We start from the raw sequence: 20,819 nt of genomic DNA, 5'->3' as shown, positions 1-20,819 counted from the left end.
TGAATCTATTCAGCACAGATATATAAATATCCTCCCTGCTTATCACATTTCACAAATCTTGATCACTCCCTCTACAATATATTCTCTCTTCCTTCGTGTTTCTTCCTATTTACAAGTGCATTTGTCATCTCATACATACACTCAAGGCCTTGTTGGTATATATAAACATACACCATAGTGTAGTTCTATGGATCAATCAGGCTTAGTGCCAATGCTGGAAGTCACAGGATCAAGTTCATCGCATTCGAGGGGATTATGTGTTGCTGTTCCTCAAGCATTGGAAGGTCTACAAGGCGCAAGTCCTCCCCCGTTTCTGGCTAAAATTTGTGACCTTGTTGATGACTCGAGGACCAACCATATTGTTTCTTGGAGCAAAGGCAATAACAGTTTTGTTATTTGGGATCCTGACTCTTTTGCCAATCAGCTTCTTCCCAAGTACTTTAAGCACAGTAACTTGTCCAGTTTTATCAGACAGCTTAACACATATGTAAGTACTTTCGTCTTTTTAACCATATAAGTCGACCCTGAAGTTTTTATCTTATCTTATTTTAATAGAGGTACACTCTGGCACTCTGCTTATCTTATACATCCCGTCATCATATGAGAATGCAATTTAATACCTGGCTTTGCACTTTCAGCTTAATTTTTGATATGTCCTCTTCTACTCATTGAACAAGGTTTTCCTTGTTGCACAAGTGGTTACTTGTTATCTGCTAGGTCACTTGTTCGTAATGTATAACTTGCTTCTCTTTAAACAGCAGGGGTAGGGGTAACTTACTGAATACATAAAAACTCTTTCATGCATCCTGTTGACCGCATATGGGAATTAGGAACTGTCAAGCCACTGCATATATGATACTACTTGCTAATTTTGTTCATCACACATTAATTTGTCTGTCTGTCTGTCTGTCAAGTTACCAGCCCTCTCAACAAAACTGGATGCAGTCTTAATTTGAGGTGTTGGGAGGTTAGTCATTTTCATGTACTTTATTTTCTCCTCCAGCTCGTCATTTTCATGTGCTCGTAACCCTTTAATTTCACCTCCACTTCTTCACATCCTCCATTGACAATTACAAATAAAGTGTAAGGTAGCCTATTATATGTTAGATGTCAGTTGTTGCGGTATAAGGAATTAGAGAAGATGACTAGAGAATATGTACATAGTACATGTTTCGGACTATCTCCATCTGCAATGCTTTAGTTGGCTCCAAGTATTGATATAACTTAAAATTCTTTTAGATATAGGGTTCATTAGTTGCTTAAATGTCTCCTGGCCGTTATAACATATGCAGGGTTTTAGAAAAGTTGATCCAGACAAATTGGAGTTCGCTAGTGAATGGTTTTTAAGGGGACAGAGGCATCTTTTGAAACAAATTAAGAGACGGAAACCACCTCCTCATCCTCAGAATTTACTCCAAGGTCCCAGTCTTTCTTGTGTAGAAGTAGGTCAGTTTGGGTCAGAAGCAGAAACTGATTGCTTGCAGTCTGAGACAAAAGTTTTAAGGGTGGAATTAGTTAGACTTAGACAAGAACATCAGAACACTAAAGCACACCTTAAAGCTATTGAATTTAGACTAAGAGACACAGAGATTAAACAACAACATATCATGGGCTTCTTGACTAGAATGATCCGGAATCCAAGTCTAGTTCAGAAATTATTTGAATCAGGGAGAAGGGGTGAGCTTGTGGAAGCAATTAGTAAGACAAAAAGTAAGGGAACTGATCAAGTTTGTGGAAGTGTTGAGTTCAGAGAGATAAGTCAAGGTAAAAGACAAATTTATGTTGAATTAGGAAGTAAGGATCTTACTGATGCAGAAATTCCGGAAATGAACACACTTTCTATTGAAATGCAAGCAGTAGAAGAAACTTCGAAGGGAAGTGACGAGGGACAAGATGGAGGAAATAATGGACTCGATAAGAAGTTTTGGGAAGACTTGTTGAATGATACGAATGAAGAAGAGTTAGGTTTGTTTGGCTGATCAGCGTAAATTTAGTGTAATTAAGATTGTTACCAGTCCGACTTGATGATCCTGGAAGGCATTAACGATCTTCTTCTTCATTCTCCATCAATCTGAAACCTACCTGATATTTTATTTTATGTACTTTATTTGTTGGTTTGAAGATGAATTTTTTCATTGAAGCCGGCTTAAGCATCATGATTCTAAGGGTGGAGATTATCTTTATGTTATGATTTTGTTGCTGAATACCTGGGACCTCCTTAAAGGCATTAACATGTTCAGATAATGTCTTTTATATTATGGTTTGCTTTTATATTTCAAACTATTAAGCTCTGACAAATTTATTTATTCCTAATTAGGAGTAAATTTTTGGCAGCGGCTTAGTAGCTGAAGGCGGCAAATTTAGTATACAAAAGACATTGGCTGGGAATTCTATGCGACAGGGGATGGTTGTGAATACTGTTGCATGTCTTCCCTGTAGAATTCATTAATGGTAAGTCAAAATGCTGCAAACTTGTATGAATAGAGTTGCGAACGAAGGTGATCATATGCTTCATTAACATGACCAAGTTTTGTTGCTCTAATGTAGGTTTGCCAAAGGCCTGTACAGCTAAAATGTATGGAAGGCAGTTCCTAATCCTATTATTATGGACTAAAGAACTATCCTTCTGAATTACCTGTATTGTTCTGTCTCATGCTGAATATCTTTTCTGCTGTTTTTGTTGTGTTTTCAGTTTAGATTCCACTTTCTGTGTAATTTCAAATAATAAACTTGTGTATCTTAGAAACTATGCTTATTAGTGGGTGTGGAGATTGTTGGAAAACTTGTGATTAAGATTTCGATCCCCGTGACTGTCATATATTTGTTAGGGGCTATCTACCAGTGCATGAACACTCGGTTCTTGTGTTAGGTTTAGTAGGATGGTCTGCACCCGGGTTTATGTCAAAAAATTTCCCTGCCAAAAAAAAGAAAGAATGTATGGTTATTACTCTCCTTTTTATTTGATTAATACTCCCTCTGTCCTATTTAATTCTACATGCATTTCAATGCTCTTATAAAATATAGTTCTGTAACTTATTTTTAAAATTTTCTTTTTCTAAATAAAAATATAACATTCAAACTTTTATACAGAAAAGAAAAATCTTAAAAATAAGTTATAGAACTATATTTTAGTGGAGCATTAAAGTCTGTGTTGTGTCCCGGTCCCCCAGTGTATATAACTCAGAGGGACGGAGGGAGTAGAAATTAATAAGCTGGTAACCGGGTCAAACATTAAGTCGTGATTCAAAAGGATGATTAGATAAAATTTGTCATCTGTCTACTATTTGGAAACTAGAACCTGGCTTGCGTTTTGGTGAGTGATCTTTTAACAAAATTTTGCCAACTTGCAGGTTGGGCAGTTTCTTAATGTTTGACTTGGGACACGGATTGTATGGAACCTCACCTTACAATTAAGCTATCTTAATCAACTGGTATTATAACAGTAGACCACTGGACCCTGTATTCAGAAACTTTTTTTGGACAAAAATAGTCTTAAATCATTTATTGATATTTAGGAACTTTTAGTAATGGTAATAACATTACATGTGTTGCTGAAAAAAAACATAACATGGGTAAAAAATTACTCTAAGCGTTGGCTGAATGACCCAAACCCAACATGTTGAAAAGTAAATTTGGCAAGCACGTCATGCATTTATAATACTGCTGCGCTGCAGAGAGGAATTCTAGGGATGAACGTGAAATAAACATTAGAACACGTAAAAACTAATTTAGTGGCGTCCATGTTTTGTTCTTCAAGTTGGCGGAGACCACGTTATGTGGTTGCCTCCCTTGATTATTAGATTGGCTGATTTCATTTATATAATTTAAGACTTATTGGTACAGTTATATAATTTATTTATTAGATTCTAATTTTACAAATATAAATTCGTATGAATTTGTTGTTTACGAAAGCAAAATTAAAATAAAATTAAGAAACTAGACTGTTAAGAAATCACAATTTCGTATTGATATTTCAGATTTTATGTTAAAGTTTTTACAATCCCGAAAATTTGTTCCTCCTCCGTCTCCTTTTCCGTGTTCAATTTGACTTTTGACTATTCAAATTGATCATATTTTGACACTAATTTACATGTATCATATAGTTGAAAAAAAATAATAACTAGATAATTTGTAATATTTAGTCGAAAAAAAAATTAATTTGACTCTTTGAAAATCAAGATGGACATGTAAAAGGGGAAGGCGGTGTATAATACGACATAAACCTGACTTGTTTTGGAAAAAATTAATAATGACAAAAGCTTTGTGTAAAAGAAAAATTATGGGATTATTCATAAAACATAACAAAAACCGGGTTTCATTGAGAATTTTGTTAAGTCATCCAGCGCAGCTTTTTGCTTCAGCTTAATTAAAGTTCAATTATAATCTTAATTTCCTGACAAAAAAAATATATTATAATCTTAATTACAAAATTTGGAAATACAATAGAGTACTTATTAACAAAACATAGAGAAAAGTCCAAACCTGGATAGATATGTCAATTTACGAAAAAAAAAAGTCGCTAAATCCACTTTAATTATGATGTAAAATATGTTCGTTAGTATAATGACGCGTCATCAATGGGCAAGTGAGTCTGAGCGTTTGTCGTACTTAAGTGCAGCTGAATCCATCTCTATCTCTTTAAGAGGGGTGTATTGGATTGGGATTTTAAAGCATTTTTTTGCATTTATGAAATCCGAGGGTATTCGATTGGGATTGTTTGAAATCCATTAAAATCTTGAGGTATTCAATTGGGATTTTAAATTATGCTACAAAATCTGGTGGTATTCAATTGGGATTTTAAATTATGCTTTAAAATCCGATGGTATTCAATTGGGATTGTTTAAAATCCATTAAAATCTGATGGTATTCAAATGCTGATGGATTTTTTTTCATTTCATAAAATGATGGATTTTGTGGCATTCTTCAGTGTATTTTAAGTTTTTTGAAATCCCACCAAATTCAATGGGATTTTGAAGCATTGTACCTAAATCCTATCAACTCTGCGACATTTCATCAACAATCCGCACAAAATCAAAATCCCATACAATCCATTAAAATTCATAGACTAAAAACAATGCATTAAAATCCCAATCGAATACACCCCCGTAAGTAAACCTCAACTCTTTTCAAAATCAGTGTACACACACACACAACAGCTTCAACACCACTTTCCTTGAATCAAACAAAATCAGCTCCACGGTGCATATATGGGAGGCGTGGCATCAGCTCCGCGGTGGACTACCAATGCGCAACACCAACACACGGCGGAGTACTTGATCGGAGGATTTATCGGAGAGATTTCGTTCCCGATTAACTCGGAGTTTTGGCAGCAATTGCTTCTGCTTCCGTTTGATCACAACTGGCCTTCTAATCGTTATCACGAGGCTTGCCTTATTTTCGGTAAATTTTTAATGTTTTGACTTTAATAGTACTTATTCTCTTTTTGAAATTTTGGTTAATTCAAAAATTCAGAAGATAATGTTATAGGTATTGAACAAATTCTGGTAATCATATTATAGGAGTTAAAAATAGGATATCAACACCAAATTTAGTATGTTATCATGTTATATTTTCCCGAATTTTCTTACTGATGGAATCAGGAGGGAATATAATGGTGTGTGTGAACTTGAGTGTTGTGAGTGCACTGATTGTAGTATATTGATTAGTGATTACCAATATATTACAGTCGAACTAATTTAGATCATCAAGAGCTGATTAATTGTGTGTTGGTTTAACACACGTGAGTTTGAGTAATATTATTTAGAGTTGACTATATATGTAATCTTAAACATTACCCGAGTGGTGAGCTTTACTTGTATCTGTATATGCCAATGTGAGAAATTCTAGTGGAAAAGTTAGTAGTTATCAAAATTACCACCATTATTTGCCGTCTAGAAATATTTTTACCGGAATTTTGATTGAAGCCTGTAATTTAAAACCCCTTGAAGTCCTCTCATTGAATTGTGTAAGTTGTTTTAAAGTGACATCTATTATCTTTCCTCATGTGCTCGTATTCTCTCTCTACATGTGTTTGATTGTTAATTTCCATTGAATTGTGCAGCACAGAACAATTGCTTCACAAGGCATCTTGCTAAGATCTTAATCCACCTAGCTTGGTGTTTACAAGCGCTGGTTGGTACTTCTGCTGTGCAATCTGAAGCTTTAACCAAAGCTGTAAATGCACTTCACGTCGCATCTGTTTTCCTTAAATACTTGATTGAAATAGCAAAAGGTAATACTTATGAGGAGCTGTACTTGTCTGTGGATGATTCTGAGGCATTGCCTGACAGTTTCCCGAGAGGTATTATTTAAATTCTTTATTTATTTTTTGGGATAAATATTAAAGATTTATTCTGTTATCATATTTAGTGCAACTTAGCACTTAACATATTATGGTAACTACTTAGAATATCTACCTTGCATGTGAAAATTTATTAAAACATCTCCACCTTCCTTCTATTTCTTCATTGTTTTTGCTACTTGAGCACCTCGCCTCTATTAAGAACAAAGCTGTTGGATATTGAGGTTATAATTGCTCTGTGTATGTCTTATTAGCAAATTTATGTAATTTCTCTTTGCCTATGAAGGCCTAATATTATGTTCCATCATATGTCTGTAGTTCATAGAACTGGTACTGGAAAGGGCTAAGTAGTTAATTTCTTAAGATTGTAAATTCGGTCTTGTTCCTGAATTTGGAAATGGCGCCTAGAGGAGAACATGGTATATATATGCTTACCATTGAAGAAATGAAGTTCTGAATGATACCTTAGAAACGCCTTCAAGCATTGGAAAGACAAAAACTGAAGTTCAGACCCCACCCCCATAATTTTGTTGATCCTTCATCCCAGAACAAACAAAATTTATTGGATGAAATTAGTAAAGTAAATAAATTCTTGGACGATATAATTTTTATTGCATGGAGCCAACTTGTAACTCTTATTAAGTATCCCATATAATTTCATTTCTGCCAAATGTTGGTATATATACCAAGGATCTGAAGTCTGAATCAATGAATCGAATACTCACTCTTCTGACCTTCTCTTTCTTCCTCTGTGCCAAAAGTTTTCCTTTTCAAATTTTAGATGAGTCGTCAATATTATTTATTGAGAAATTTGATGTATATAAAGAGGGAACACTGCAACATCCTGGGCAGGGATGAAGAAACTGATTTGGTGACTATATTAATATAAATAATTAGGCGAAATTCATATAGAATTTTGTAAATGAGGGATGTACGTATATGAAAAAAAAGCTATTTGTTATTAACTTTGAAAATAAGCATATAGATGCAACTTGAGTTTGCTGGTAAATTTTAGTTCATTTATGGTCTAACTTGTTGATGGTGGAAACCACCTCGATCATATTGTAACACATATGCTGCAATGATTTATAAGCAACGCTGATTTACTTTCTCGGTTTTTAGTTGAAAAGTGTTCGAAGTAACTGTCTGCTCTTTACCTCTTCTACAAAAGTTTTCTTGTTTAAGTGAGTGCTTGACTAAAAATTCTGCTGACTAAAAATTCTGTTTTTTTTTTTGTTTGATGCAGATCAAAGCATTGTACAATATGTTATGAATAGTGTTCTAAATTGTATCGGATCAGTAGATGTAAGGTATGCACTATTGACTTTCCTATATTATTTTTTCATGCCAGTTAAAATTATTGACAATTTATATGCTTTTGTGTTTTTCAAGTTCCGATACATATCTCCTACACCATGGACTACTTGATTTCATGCTCGTTGCCATGTCAACGCAGCTTCTTTCCGGGCCATCACCAGGACCAGATGATTCCCACCCATTCACAGATGCAGCAATGATTCAGGTTAAGAGGATAAATATTTGCACATATTAATCCCATTGATCTTATATGTCATTGTTGTCAATTAGCTCTTATTGTATATGCAGGAAAAAGCTGTAATTAATCTAGTAGTTCGCAGGCTGTTGCTCAATTACATGGCTCGGCCCCAGTTTCCTTATACTACTGCTTCGTATGCTATATTTACTGAAGGGAATCAGCCTGGTGTTTTGCAGAGAGTTGGTTCCGCTGCGGGTAATATAACTTTTATATTCATATACTTGTGTTATAGTGAACAACTGGATTCAACTTGCAAGAGTCTTTTTAATATTTCACATCGTTATATAATATGATCAACCAGTGTATTTTTAATTTTTTGTCATTCTTACTATATACTTTGGAAGAAGAATGAGTTGTAAGTCTATATGGTCTTGCTCTTGCATTGTAATAATTTCTTAAATTGTGTCATTCTTTAATTTCATTGTAGTTCTCCTCAGATATTAATTACATAGCAAAAGTTCAATATCTTGTTTTCAATGAAAGCGCTTCTTTTTATATTTCTTACAGCAAACTTGGTGTTGCTTCCCTTGTCTTTCATCGTCAGTGCAAGCAGTGAAACTTCGAGAAGTCTATTAGCTGAAAGCAGTCTTAATATTTTACTAATCCTCATTCACTTTCGGAAATGTTGTTTACCGGAACCTGGGAAATTTAAGTTTGATGACATGGCAAAATCAGATTATCTTCTGAAAGAAGAAACCTATTTCTCTGATAACCCTTACTGCAAGGCCTTGGAAAATGCAAGGGATGTAGAATGTAAGAACCTATAGTTTCTGATACTGCACTTTCCTGAATGTTTCATGATGCTCAGTAATTTATCTACTTTCAGTGGATCGTACGGATATCGAAAGGAATGCCCACGGTGGTCCATCTATACCTTTTGCTTCTCTCTTTGATACTCTTGCCATGTAAGTGTTTCATTCACCTTTTTGCGTACTTGATAGTGGTCAGATTATTGTTTGGTGCTTCTCATGATCCTCTAGTTGGCATCATTTTCTAACAGTCCTCTGTGCCTATTTCTATCTAAAATTATGGATTGTTATGAAAGATTAACTTATTACTTTCTAATGCACTATCTGTTAGATATAAAAAGTTCTTATAGACAAATAGATAATGGAATTGTAGATCTTGCAACTATTTAAACTGGTAGTTACAATAAAAGTTATACTTTGTTTTCTTTCCCCCTTCACATTACTAAATTAGTACACATCTATGGCTTGACATGGCGCAGCCATGTCTCGTTTATCCATCTACTGGCCCAAGAAACTGAATTTTGTAGTTGATTTTTTTTTTTCTAATGCACTTGTTAAAACTCCTTGGTTATGAACTTGCTAAAAGCTTCCCATGGGTAGGGCATTATATCTCTACTGTAAGAAAGTGGAAATACTTGTACCCTGGCACAAGCATGCTACTGGTCAATTCTGTGTACTTGAATACCTGTGTCATATTATTCTTATCTCTATGTTTTATGGAGTTAAATTCACATGTGACGTCTTTTCAGGTCATTGGCAGATGAAGGTGCTGTTCTTATACTCTACTCACTGATTCATGGAAATTCAGGCTTTCTTGAGTATGTCTTGGTGCGAACAGATCTAGAAACTATGGTCAGAACAGCTGCTTCTTGTCTTCTTTGGTTTAACACACAAAAATTTGCTACTCAAATTAATCATGGCATTCAATTGTCACTTATCTTCGAACTCTAATGACATCAACAGTTGATACCGTTGCTGGAAACATTATATGATACTGCAAACAGGAGATCGAATCAAATTTATATGGTGCTGATCATCCTTCTTATACTAAGTCAGGACTCCTCTTTTAATACCAGCATTCACAAGTTGGTAAGTCAAAGCCATCTTTGAGTCAGTCTCATAATGAACTAAGTACATAATTGTAATTTTACATTTTTGGACAGATTCTTCCTACCGTCTCATGGTACAAAGAGCGTCTTCTTTCACAAACTTCTGTGGGTTCTCTCATGGTTATAATCCTCGTAAGAACTCTGAAATACAACCAATCTAAGCTGCGGGTATGTCCTCATTGGTTGATTTTTTATTTTTTATTGCTTTTTATATTATTGTGATTGATACAGAGACCACCTTTGCTTTATCTGACGTGAAATTTATAATATGTCTAAAGCCTGAGCAGTGAGCATTAGTTTTTTACCACTGTTCTGAATGTCATTGGTACAGCTCTTTTTGGTCAAAAAATATATATATTAATGCACAGTCATAACATCAAGTAACCATCTTTGTTCTGAAAATTAAAATAAATTTGGCATTTGTTTTCTGAAGCATACCTTAAAAGATATGTACAAAATAAAAGAGATTTACTATCTGTTTCAGTAGTTATGTCCAAGTTCATTGATAATCTTTATGCCTCAGTAGACCCTATAAGGAATCTGTGTTGCGTCCAAGGGCATCTTTCCCGGTATTTTTCGTCAAAAAAACAAAACTTTACCAGTATGATGTTATATTGACACTAAGGTAAAACAGTATAAGTTTGGTTCAACTTTCAGCATTGAACTAGTAATTGTCGATAAGCATGGCTGCAGTGCTATAGGAAGGTGTTCACATGAAAGCTTTACAATCTGTCAATCTCCATTTTTTTTTGTTTATTTGATACTAATTGTTGAACATGTGTACAAGTTTGGAGACGTGCCATAATTTCATGCATCCAGACTCTATTGAAGATCTCAGGTAGCAATTGTGATGTATTATTCTCTAATGTGCATCTTTTTATTTTTAACAGGATGTCTATCTTCATACGAATTGTCTAGCAACTTTGGCAAATATGGCACCTCATGTCCATCACTTGAGTGCATATGCTTCACAACAATTAGTTAGCTTATTTGATATGCTATTGAGGAGGTATTCTGTTACTCTTCTGTACTTCGTATGTTGTATTATTCTTTCACATGCAGCAAGTTAATTATCTTTCCTATCCCCAATCACATTGGTATAAAAGCTTCGTTGAGTTGATTCAAGTAGTTGGCAGCTTTATTTGTTGGTTTCATGTTTCACCACCTTCTCCATAGAATTAGGTCTTGTATTCATGTTTTAATTAGTTTTACTATCCAGATACACCAAAGTAGCAGATCTGAAAAATGATAAGCTGCAGTTTTCCAGTAGTGAACTAAAGGATGGTGACAGCCTCCTAGATGACATGGTAGTTGTTGCACTCTTCTCCTACATTATAATTCTTGACACAATTATCTTCTCATTGTCATCTATAATTATATGTCATAATAAATTCTCCCCTTTTTTTAGCAGTCCTCAGAATTGCATATTTACACGGATTTCCTGAGGATAGTTCTTGAAATATTAAATGTCATTCTGACTTATGCCTTGCCGCGGAATCCCGAGGTATCATTAAGTTTTGTACTTGAGAGTTGAGATTCTGTATAAGATCTTATCCATAATTTTGATGGGAGTATTATGTATCCCTATTGCAAATCCTTGACGATATCCGCACGGCTCCAGGTTGTTTATGCAATTTTACAGCGGCAGGATATATTTCTGCCTTTTAAGTCTCACCCACGTTTTAATGAGCTGCTTGAGAACATTTTTACTGTAAGTAGTAAGCTTTCAACTCTACTATTGTCTTCTCTCTGAAGCATGCTTAGTTTACTATATATAACATAATGTCATGATACAATGCTCAATTTTCTTTACATATTTTTTTAAAATACCTTCTGCTTCTGTAGGTACTGGATTTTTTCAATAGCCGCATCGATGCCCAAAAATTGGAAGGTGAATGGTCAGTGGAGAAGATACTTAAAGTCATAATCTTCAATTGCCGATCGTGGCGAGGTGAAGGAATAAAGGTACACATAATGTCACTCCTTGCACATATTATATCGAGCAATTATAGATTAAGTTCTCCTGTCTGGATATAATCTTCTTTATTATTTTCTGACAGATGTTCACTCAATTACGCTTTACATATGAACAAGAGAGTCATCCTGAGGAATTCTTCATTCCATATGTGTGGCAGCTTGTTATGACTCGCAGGTGATCCTTTTTATTGTACTCTTTCTTTCATCTGTGCTCCGAACTTGTAAAGGTTCTTAGGATCGAGCATGACATGTAATACTTCATCCTCATGATCGAATATGTTACCCTCAGCTAAAAGCACACATATTGTTAGTAAAATAGGTATGGAACATGCTTCACTGTATTAGTATAGTCTTCATTGTTTTGGAAGACCCTAATCACAAGTTAGTGAATCTGATGGTAGGATAGACTGTCATGGAGGCGTTTACTTGCACTTTAAGTGTAGGTGCGAGATTTTGTTAGTCGAGAAGATGTATGGGACATATTTTGACCCTTCTATTCTCTCCGTCCCCTATATATATTCTCGGTGATTTTTAGCGAATTTCAAATTGGTAACAAAGCGTTAGTCAAACTAAAACCTGCCTATACTTGCAAAATCTTGTGATTACATGCTTGAAGTTCAGCTGAACTTGTAACACAAAAACAAAAACAGAACCATGATCTCTTACAACTCAAATCCAACCCATGAAAGAACTTCAACTCTCTTACATGATGATAGATTATGAAGAGGGAGAAAAGAATTTTAGGGCTCGAGCCAAATGATTTTGAAGCATAGTTGCTAAGGTTGCATAATCGGAGATTATGATACAGTATTATGTTGTCTATTGTTTAAGCTTGTAAAAAATATATTTCAACAAGTGTGTAAACATTAGAATCATTTTACCCTTGTTCTACATTTGCTAAAAATTTGCGTGTTAAATCGGCTCTTGTTGTTCTCATGGGCTGGTGCCCTTCAGAACACTTGTCAAGGATATTACTTGTTTGTTGTGTGTGTGTATTTGTAATATTGTTATAGTTCTGATCAAGTAGATATGTTCATGACCAGCCAAGTGAATTTATTTAGGCTTTGATACCCATAAGATGTTTTTCGAACTTTTTATATCCCGCCATTGATTTATGTTATTTCCTATTTTTTCTAGCGGTTACAGCTTCAATTCCAAGAGCATAAATTTATTTCCGGTTGAGATCCCAGTCGAAGTAAGTACCTCAAATACTGCATCATCACACTAATACCATTACTCTAGTAGAATGATCCCTTTTGGCTTTAGATTTTATGCTGGAGTTATGCTGTTCATTACCATACAGTCCGATCATTAGTTCAGTGTTTTGGCATTAAGAATAACACTTCACCTAGTTTTTGTCTCTTCGGGATTCATAGATAACTTGTAAATTGGAACAGTTTCCTAACCAACTATAGGCCAATTAAAGACTAAGAAGTAAGCATAAAAACCATGTGGAAAGTAGGATCTTATTTGTTGATATTTTCTCATAACTTCCACAATCATGCATAATGCCAAGTATTATAAACATCTAACACAGTTTACCTTTTTCTTGGACAGCCAAGTTATGTATCCCAGGATGCTGATAAGGGTGAAAACAGTATATATGACAGTGAAGTTAGACTCGATCAAGTTATATAATGATAGAAGACAGGCATGTGTACGGAGATTGTGCAAGTAAATACATACATAGAAAGAGTATATATGGCCATCAGTAAATTTCATGCTACCAGTAATCAGTGTGTGAAGTATATGTCAGTAATCCCTTTTTACGTTTGTAAATATGTAATTACCCCATAGAGAGAAAAAGGTCCAGTATAATCTTACATATAGATCTATATTGATCTAATGCCAGAAGCAGAGTTAATTAAAGAGTATTATAACCCTTGTATGAGTAATTTATATGTATAATTTTCACGGTTACTAGCAGGGTTGTGCATCTAACCTCTTGTTTAATGAACACACTGCTAATTTGTAATGCAGCCAAGAGCCTGTTTGCACTTTAAGCTTGGGCTTAAAATCACTTCCACTAAAAAATGTTGTTTATATAATAAATCAGATGTCGACTTAAATCTAAAAATAAGCAAAATTCTGATTTTAAACCTGATTCAAAACCATAAATTGGGAGGATGTAATTTTTTTTATTTATGTTGATAGCATATATAGAAAAATGAATTTGCTATTAATATGATACTGGACTCCAGTATCATATTTTTACCTCCAGAAATTACACAAGAAAACCTTGACAAAAATATTTGTATCACTTCATAGATCTGGATTTTGAAGTACACATCTAGACCTTAAATAAAGGCGACGTTTAGTAATCATACAAGAGCACCACCTTTTACATACTCAGTGAAAGCCAAAGCAACCAAACCTAACATAGCAATTCTACCGTTCCAGAGCTCAGCATCAGAAGTCATGACTCCATTAGATTTAGACTGAACACTCACTCCTTTAAACAAAGGAATCAAAGATGCTAGTGATAGCACCACACTTGTTCCCAAGAACCAGGTCACTCCTCCGTTGGAAATCTGGGAAAAAACATCCTGGCCGCTGGCGAGTTCAGCTCCGATGGCTGCGACGAATCCGATCATAGCGAGCCTGCCGTTGATTCTTTCCGGTGCAGGTCCACTGAATGCTAGCACGTCAAAGAAACTTGTGCTGGCCTGTCACACAAGTCAATTCATGCACCTTGTTAGTTACAAGAGATTCCCATGTATATAATAAAATTTATATGCCCAGTTATATTCGCGTAATAACTAATAACATATTATTATAGCTGTAATAACATATTAATATAGCTGGAAAAATCTTTAGTCAGGTGTGCTATAATTCAGGATTAAATATAAAATATTTTAAATATAGTGTAAATAAGAAAAATTATAGGAATCGGGTGTTTAAACTCCCTGACGGCCCTTTCTGGATCCGTCGATAAAATTTCTGGATCCATCACCGACATGGAGCAGGAAGGGTGAAAATCTAAATTACCTTGGGTGTAGGAGGAGGGGTAGGCTTAAATGGAATGGGTTCAGGAGCTGCAGCTGGAGTTGGACTTGTTACCGGGCTAGATTCCTCCTTTTGTCCATCCTATACATAAATACCAAAATACATCAAACAAAGCATTAGTAACATTTTTCAGTAGGATTATCATAATTAATAATTATATAGTATTTATTATTTACACTTACTACTCTCTCAGTTTCAAATTACATGTCCATTTTTAAAAAATCATAAAATTTAAGAAAAATGGTTGTTTATAAATTAATTGCATTAAATAACCAAAATATGGTATTAGGTAGATTTAGAAGATATAAATAAGAGATACGTGGAGTGAAATTCACTTTGGAAATATAATTTTGTATTGAAAGTTGAAGTAAACAACTAATTTGAAACAATTTTTTTTCAAAAATGGACATATAAATTGAAACGGAGGAAATAATATACAACATATCATATAGAAATAGAAGTACTTAATAATTTACAGTATCAACACTTAAACCACTACCTCTGCCATGCACTTGAGTCTAAGGCTCGCAGACCTCCTCGACAAAGACGGCATAAACGCACATTTCGCCGGAACAATGTTCAACTTTCTTCCGGTGATGCCACGTGTAACCGGAGAGGCTAGGGTAGACTGCATGACTGATGAAGAAGCCATCACAAATATTTTAATAAAATCGAAAGAAATAAAGAAAGATATAAAGTTTTTGATTAGAAGATCAAAAGCTTGGCTAGTAGAGTAGCTAGTGAGATGGTTGGTATGTATAAAGAAGGTTGATATAAATGTATTTATAGGCGAAGTGAGGAGAGTGAGGTAGGAAAAGGCTGGATATTTGAGTGTCCACGTTACACTTTTGAGGTATGAAGGGCTAGTGTGCTACGTGACGAGCGAAATGGCCACATTTGTTGGAACAAGGGTGACGTGGTGAACGTAGAGACCAGAAGAGCGTGAAGATGAATTAGCGGCCAGGAATGGGGTGTGTAACTTTACGTATCTTTGGTTTGGCGCTCACTAGAACCTTCCAGACTAAACGTTCAAGACAGTATTTTTCAAGAAGTTTTTTCATGAATTACTTGGGTTCTGAAGTTCAAATACTGTGAATTGGGGCTGCTCATGGACCCGTCCTGAACAGGCCGCCAAACTGCCCAACCGACCCATCAAAAAACGTGAGTATGTTGCATTGATTTCTGATTGGGCCGCTCATAGTTGGTTGGGTCAAAATTTATCTATTAAAATCTTAAAGCAATTCAACCTGATCCAGTAAGTTAGTCCCGGCCCATTTCATATCTATAATATATTTAGATTTATCAAGTTTATTCCCTATTATTTATTATATACTTATTTTCTTTCTTTTAATACAAAATAAATAATAAATAAATTTGATAAAATCTAAATTTATTATTATACATACTAGTCATGACCTTTTATTTGGTTAGGGTAACATTTAAGAATAATGTATAAAACTCCATAAATAATATTTTAACTTCTTGAACTCATACTTTAAGGTACTTGTTTGATATTATTTTTTTTGTTAATTGATTACACACGCACACGTGGGTACAAGAGCTCTACCACCACACCAACACCTTGTTGGCTACTTGTTTGATATTTATGGCGAGTTTAGTGATTATCTTGATAACGTTTTCGGTGACCGACTTGATACATTAAGTACACTTGAGTGATCAACTACATAATTAAAGTGAATAGATTTTAAATTACATATTGTACTCTTTTTTTTTTTTGAAACAAAGGTGTTAATCTAATAATCAAAAGCCATACGGCATCTACACCAATGATCGAGTCGAACAAACTAGAAATTGCAATCGTCTGTTCTCATAAAGAGACAGTTAAACGATATTTTGAAGATAAAGTATATACAAATACAAATACCCGCTTCATGCATCCTCGTTGAATCACCGCTACCCTCTTCATCATGCCCTAATAGAGCTATCGTTTGAGCTATCGACCAAAACTGCGATTCCATGCAAACTTTCATCATCAAATCAAGACACCTGCTTATAATGAAGAAGCGAAAACAAAACTCTCACGAGGGAGAGAAAACAACCTTAGATCTGGAGCGGAATCACAAAACCAAGAGAAATCAGACTAAAAATCCACCCCGATTGAAACAGAGAGGAAAGACGGCGAACTCTCCGATGATTTTAGATCTAAGAATCTTCTCGAGAATAGATCTGGAACAGACCACAAAAATAAGAGAAATCGGACTGAAAACCCACCCACTTAGAAGAGAGAGCGAAATCTCCGATGCTTCATGCTTTTAGATCTAAGTTTTCCGAGAAGAAGTATTATTCAAAAATTATGAAAAAAACAAAGTAATTAACTGATTTAGAGCTTTCCACCGGTGAAAACCGATGGAAGCTCCCGACGGCTACGACAAAAAAGAGGCTAGACTATGGAGAGAATTAGGATTGGGTTGTTCTAAGCAGCAGATGAACGATATATATTGTACTTTTTTAAAAGATAAACTACACCTATGGCGCCCCCATTTCTCAAGGATTGAAGTAATTAATATGGGTTTGTCTAGTGTGTGCCCATGGGCACACACTAAGCACCAAAATCTATAATTTTGGTGGATTTTGATTGGTGTGGTTGGTGAATTTGCAGGGGGTCCACCATTATAAAGAAGCATGAGCCAATCAAAATTCACCAAATTTATAAAATTTGGTGCTTAGTGTGTGCCCATGGGCACACACTAGAAAAACCGAATTAATATTACCTCTGTCTCTTGATACTTTTCCTGTTTTTCATTGTCACGCTTGCCAATATACATTTTTGATTATTAATATTTTTAATTTCTTTTTAGTATTAAATATAAAAATTTCATTGTATTAAAATAATCATAAATACGAATCCAACAAGATCACTCATCCCTTAAATCATAAATCCTGATTCCATTTTCAAGGACTTTTTACACCTCCTACCCCAAGACTTCATACTTAATTACATAAAATGCCATTGTAATTTGATTGCATGCTCTCTATCAAATATTTTACTACACTTCTTTCCGTACCAGCAAAAAACAAAACACCTTCTGTTATGAACGTATTAATTGGCTAAGGTGATTGTCAACATACCGTGTTATTTGAATAAGAAAGCAAGCTGTAATACTGGAAACTTCAAGCTGTAAATTGATTGTGCAGTTACCAATACACGGAGGTTATTAATACTACATCCTTCGTTTGGCTATAAATAGGAGATCAGCTCATGTACAAGATAGATATACAAAAATAATTTCCTCTTATTGTTATCTCTCTCTTTAATATATATTTAGAGTTCGTATCATTTGATAGTTGATAGTAGTTTTAGTTTATAGTTTTATAACACGTTATCAGCACGAGTCTCTGCCCAAGTTTTATTTCGATAAAGGAGTACAAAATTTTGTCCGGGTTTATATCAATAAAAGGAGTACAAGATTTTATCCGGGATTTATTTCAACGAAGAAGGTACGCTCTAACTTATTTATTCTATTTTATAAATGTTATTATCAACACCCTTGTCATTATTATAGTTTTTAAATTTGTTTATATTGTTGTTTAAATTAAAGATTCCTGTTGCATGATTATAATATTTATCGTTTTATATTATAAATTTATTATGTGACATATGATTAATTATTTTAGTTACCAACATGTTTTATTATTGTGTCGTATTTTAAATTCAGAATGGCGAATCTTGCAAAATTAGAGTTCGTTGCCTTGGATGTTTCTGGAAATAATTATCTGTCATGGGTCCTCGATGCGGAATTACACCTTAGTGCTAATGGCCTAAAAGATACTATTGACCCAGAAAAAATCCCAACTGTTGAACAAAATGCAAAAGCAATTATCTTTCTTAGGCATCACATCCATGAAGACCTAAAATCTGAATACCTCACTATCAAAAATCCACTCACCCTTTGGAATAATCTCAAGGATAGATTTGATCACCAGAAACTTGTTCACTTGCCATCTGCCCGATATGACTGGATTAATTTGAGGCTACAGGATTTCAAATCTGTAGCTGAATATAATTCTGCTCTTTTCAAGATAAGCTCAAAATTAATTTTATGTGGTGAAAATATTACTGATGCTGAAATGATTGAAAAGACCCTCTCAACCTTTCACCCCAACACTATGATCCTGGCTCAACAATATAGGAAGCGGAATTTTCAGAAATATGGCGAGCTGATATCTCTCCTTCTTGTGGCTGAAAAGAATAATGAGTTGTTATTGAAAAACCATCAGATACGTCCCACAGGCTCTGCCCAGTTACCTGAAATACATAACACGTCATTCCAGAAGAATGAACGTGGGAAAGGGCATAGAGGAGGACGAGGTTATGGACGAAACCGTGGACGTGGAAATTTCCGTGGTCGGTTTCGCAATCAATATCATTCTGGCCACCTGAAGTGGCAACGTGATGGTTACAACAAGTGCCAACGTGAAGTGTCAAACAAAAGAAAGGCACCCCCAGAAGGAGAAAAACGAGATATATGTCATAGGTGCGGAACTGAGGGACACTGGCAACGTACTTGTCGCACACCCAAACATCTTGTTGATCTCTACGAGTCATTCAAAAGGAATACTGGAAAGAGAGTGGAAACAAACTTTGCTAGTTATAATCAAGTTAATGAACCAGTCAATAAAGCCTCAAATGAAATAGACACTGGTGCTAATCTTTATTATGGTTTAGACGACTAGGGTTCATATGTATTGTCTTACTTTACTTATTTCCGTTGTGTTTTATGTGTTTTTATTATGTACTCGTTTTATGTACTTGTTTCATGTTGTTGTTCTATGTACTCGGTGTGTTTTTAATAAAGATGTTTTTCGTTTATATATGTGTATAGAGATGGAAGATATATGCATTGTTGACTGCGCAACCACACACACTATTTTACAGAGTCAGAAATACTTCTCACAGTTGACTAAAACCAACTCACATGTCTGGACGGTATCGGGTACATCAAATATAATAGAAGGTTTTGGGAAAGCCAGTTTTATTCTACCAAATAAGACACTCATACACATACAAGAGGCTCTATACTCTAGCAAGTCAACTAGAAACCTACTGAGTTTCAAAGATATTCGTCTTAATGGGTTTCACGTTGAAACTACTAATGAGAATGAAAAAGAATACCTTCTCATCACCTCAAACACCGTTGACAATAAAAAGGTCCTAGAAAAATTTCACTCAGTTTCTTCGGGATTATATATCACGAATATACGAGTTATTGAATCTCATAGTGTCAACATCCCCAAAGTCATAGACCCAAAACTACTTTCCCTTTGGCACGAAAGACTCGGTCATCCAGGAGTATCTATGATGCGTCGTATCGTTGAAAATTCTGTAGGACATCCGCTTAAAACACAAAAGATAATACCCCAAGATGAACTTCATTGTTCAGCATGTTCCTTAGGAAAACTGATTATCCGACCATCTCCAGTTAAGCTTCAAACCGAGTCCCCGAAATTCTTAGAAAGAATTCAAGGTGACATTTGTGGTCCTATTCATCCATCTTCTGGCCCATTTAGGTACTTTATGGTTTTAATTGATGCGTCAACTAGATGGTCCCATGTATGTCTACTTACAACCCGAAACACAGCCTTTTCAAAATTACTTGCCCAAATCATTAAACTACGAGCTCAATTTCCTGATCATCCCATTAAAGCAATCCGACTAGATAATGCTGCTGAATTTACATCTGCAACTTTTAATGATTATTGCATGTCAGTAGGAATCTCGGTCGAACACCCGGTAGCTCACGTACATACACAAAATGGTTTAGCAGAATCCTTAATTAAAAGACTTCAACTTATTGCCCGTCCTTTACTCCTAAGAGCAAAGTTACCTATATCTGTTTGGGGTCATGTAATACTTCATGCTGCAAATATAATTAGAATAAGGCCTTCTGCTTACCACAAACAATCCCCTCAAGAATTGGTTCTTGGCCAAGTACCTAATATCTCTCATTTAAAAGTATTTGGTTGTGCTGTGTATGTTCCTATATCACCACCACAAAGAACTAAAATGGGACCTCAGAGAAGAATTGGTATATATGTTGGTTTTGATTCTCCATCTATTATAAGATATCTGGAACCATTGACTGGTGATGTTTTTACTGCTC

At 34.9% G+C, this 20,819-nt stretch overlaps 4 protein-coding genes across 8 annotated transcripts; 3 read left to right on the top strand and 1 right to left on the bottom strand.

The window, feature by feature from the left end:
- The first annotated feature begins 39 nt into the window (after nt 1–39).
- Nucleotides 40–2,678, top strand: LOC108226121 (heat stress transcription factor A-6b). Of its 3 annotated transcripts, XR_010285548.1 has the most exons (3): nt 345–487; nt 2,335–2,451; nt 2,548–2,678. XR_010285548.1 is itself a non-coding variant. In XM_017401071.2 (2 exons), the coding sequence occupies exons 1-2, from the start codon at nt 188–190 to the stop codon at nt 1,977–1,979; spliced, it is 987 nt and encodes a 328-aa protein (XP_017256560.1). In that variant the 5' UTR covers nt 40–187; the 3' UTR covers nt 1,980–2,098. The 3 variants fall into 3 exon arrangements, 1 of the variants encoding a protein (XP_017256560.1); XM_017401071.2 differs by lacking the exons at nt 2,335–2,451; nt 2,548–2,678 and adding an exon at nt 1,293–2,098 and having other exon boundaries at nt 40–487; XR_010285549.1 differs by lacking the exon at nt 2,548–2,678 and having other exon boundaries at nt 348–487; nt 2,318–2,455.
- Nucleotides 2,679–5,106: 2,428 nt separating this feature from the next.
- On the top strand, nt 5,107–13,617 carry LOC108225680 (uncharacterized). Of its 3 annotated transcripts, none has more exons than XM_017400616.2 (18): nt 5,107–5,400; nt 6,062–6,301; nt 7,548–7,611; nt 7,694–7,823; nt 7,907–8,051; nt 8,364–8,609; nt 8,683–8,761; nt 9,355–9,457; nt 9,569–9,694; nt 9,769–9,882; nt 10,605–10,723; nt 10,934–11,021; nt 11,126–11,218; nt 11,336–11,425; nt 11,560–11,679; nt 11,775–11,866; nt 12,829–12,886; nt 13,249–13,617. In XM_017400616.2, exons 1-18 carry the CDS (start codon nt 5,208–5,210, stop codon nt 13,327–13,329), a joined length of 2,181 nt encoding a protein of 726 aa, XP_017256105.1. In that variant the 5' UTR covers nt 5,107–5,207; the 3' UTR covers nt 13,330–13,617. The 3 variants fall into 3 exon arrangements, 2 of the variants coding, with proteins under 2 accessions (XP_017256105.1, XP_017256100.1); XM_017400611.2 differs by having other exon boundaries at nt 11,123–11,218; XR_010285546.1 differs by lacking the exons at nt 12,829–12,886; nt 13,249–13,617 and having other exon boundaries at nt 11,123–11,218; nt 11,336–11,432; nt 11,775–11,848.
- Nucleotides 13,618–13,930: 313 nt separating this feature from the next.
- On the bottom strand, nt 13,931–15,468 carry LOC108226386 (early light-induced protein 1, chloroplastic). Its single transcript, XM_017401338.2, has 3 exons — nt 15,197–15,468; nt 14,680–14,778; nt 13,931–14,357 (listed from the first exon to the last, which is right to left on the bottom strand). The coding sequence occupies exons 1-3, from the start codon at nt 15,347–15,349 to the stop codon at nt 14,013–14,015; spliced, it is 597 nt and encodes a 198-aa protein (XP_017256827.1). The 5' UTR covers nt 15,350–15,468; the 3' UTR covers nt 13,931–14,012.
- A 2,907-nt stretch (nt 15,469–18,375) lies between these two features.
- On the top strand, nt 18,376–19,392 carry LOC108221520 (uncharacterized). The gene has a single exon (XM_064086160.1). It carries the CDS (start codon nt 18,376–18,378, stop codon nt 19,390–19,392), a length of 1,017 nt encoding a protein of 338 aa, XP_063942230.1.
- Nucleotides 19,393–20,819: the final 1,427 nt, after the last annotated feature.

Source organism: Daucus carota, chromosome 1, assembly GCF_001625215.2.
Source record: "Daucus carota subsp. sativus chromosome 1, DH1 v3.0, whole genome shotgun sequence".
In the NCBI taxonomy this organism is placed as follows: Eukaryota; Viridiplantae; Streptophyta; class Magnoliopsida; order Apiales; family Apiaceae; genus Daucus; species Daucus carota.
Note: the sequence above shows the minus strand (reverse complement) of the source record. Positions and strands in the feature narration are given on the sequence as shown.

What these genes read in the sequence shown, in the direction of transcription:
- LOC108225680 (XM_017400611.2), top strand. Translation starts at nt 5,208, where the DNA reads ATGGGAGGCGTGGCATCAGCTCCGCGGTGGACTACCAATGCGCAACAC. An exon ending in ATCGGATCAGTAGATGTAAG is followed by an intron (nt 7,612 to 7,693) that starts GTATGCACTATT and finishes GTGTTTTTCAAG; the next exon opens with TTCCGATACATATCTCCTAC. An exon ending in CGGTTGAGATCCCAGTCGAA is followed by an intron (nt 12,887 to 13,248) that starts GTAAGTACCTCA and finishes TTTCTTGGACAG; the next exon opens with CCAAGTTATGTATCCCAGGA.
- LOC108221520 (XM_064086160.1), top strand. Translation starts at nt 18,376, where the DNA reads ATGGCGAATCTTGCAAAATTAGAGTTCGTTGCCTTGGATGTTTCTGGA.
- LOC108226121 (XM_017401071.2), top strand. Translation starts at nt 188, where the DNA reads ATGGATCAATCAGGCTTAGTGCCAATGCTGGAAGTCACAGGATCAAGT. An exon ending in TCAGACAGCTTAACACATAT is followed by an intron (nt 488 to 1,292) that starts GTAAGTACTTTC and finishes TAACATATGCAG; the next exon opens with GGTTTTAGAAAAGTTGATCC.
- LOC108226386 (XM_017401338.2), bottom strand. Translation starts at nt 15,349, where the DNA reads ATGGCTTCTTCATCAGTCATGCAGTCTACCCTAGCCTCTCCGGTTACA. An exon ending in GACTCAAGTGCATGGCAGAG is followed by an intron (nt 14,779 to 15,196) that starts GTAGTGGTTTAA and finishes ATTTATGTATAG; the next exon opens with GATGGACAAAAGGAGGAATC. An exon ending in CCCCTCCTCCTACACCCAAG is followed by an intron (nt 14,358 to 14,679) that starts GTAATTTAGATT and finishes CTTGTGTGACAG; the next exon opens with GCCAGCACAAGTTTCTTTGA.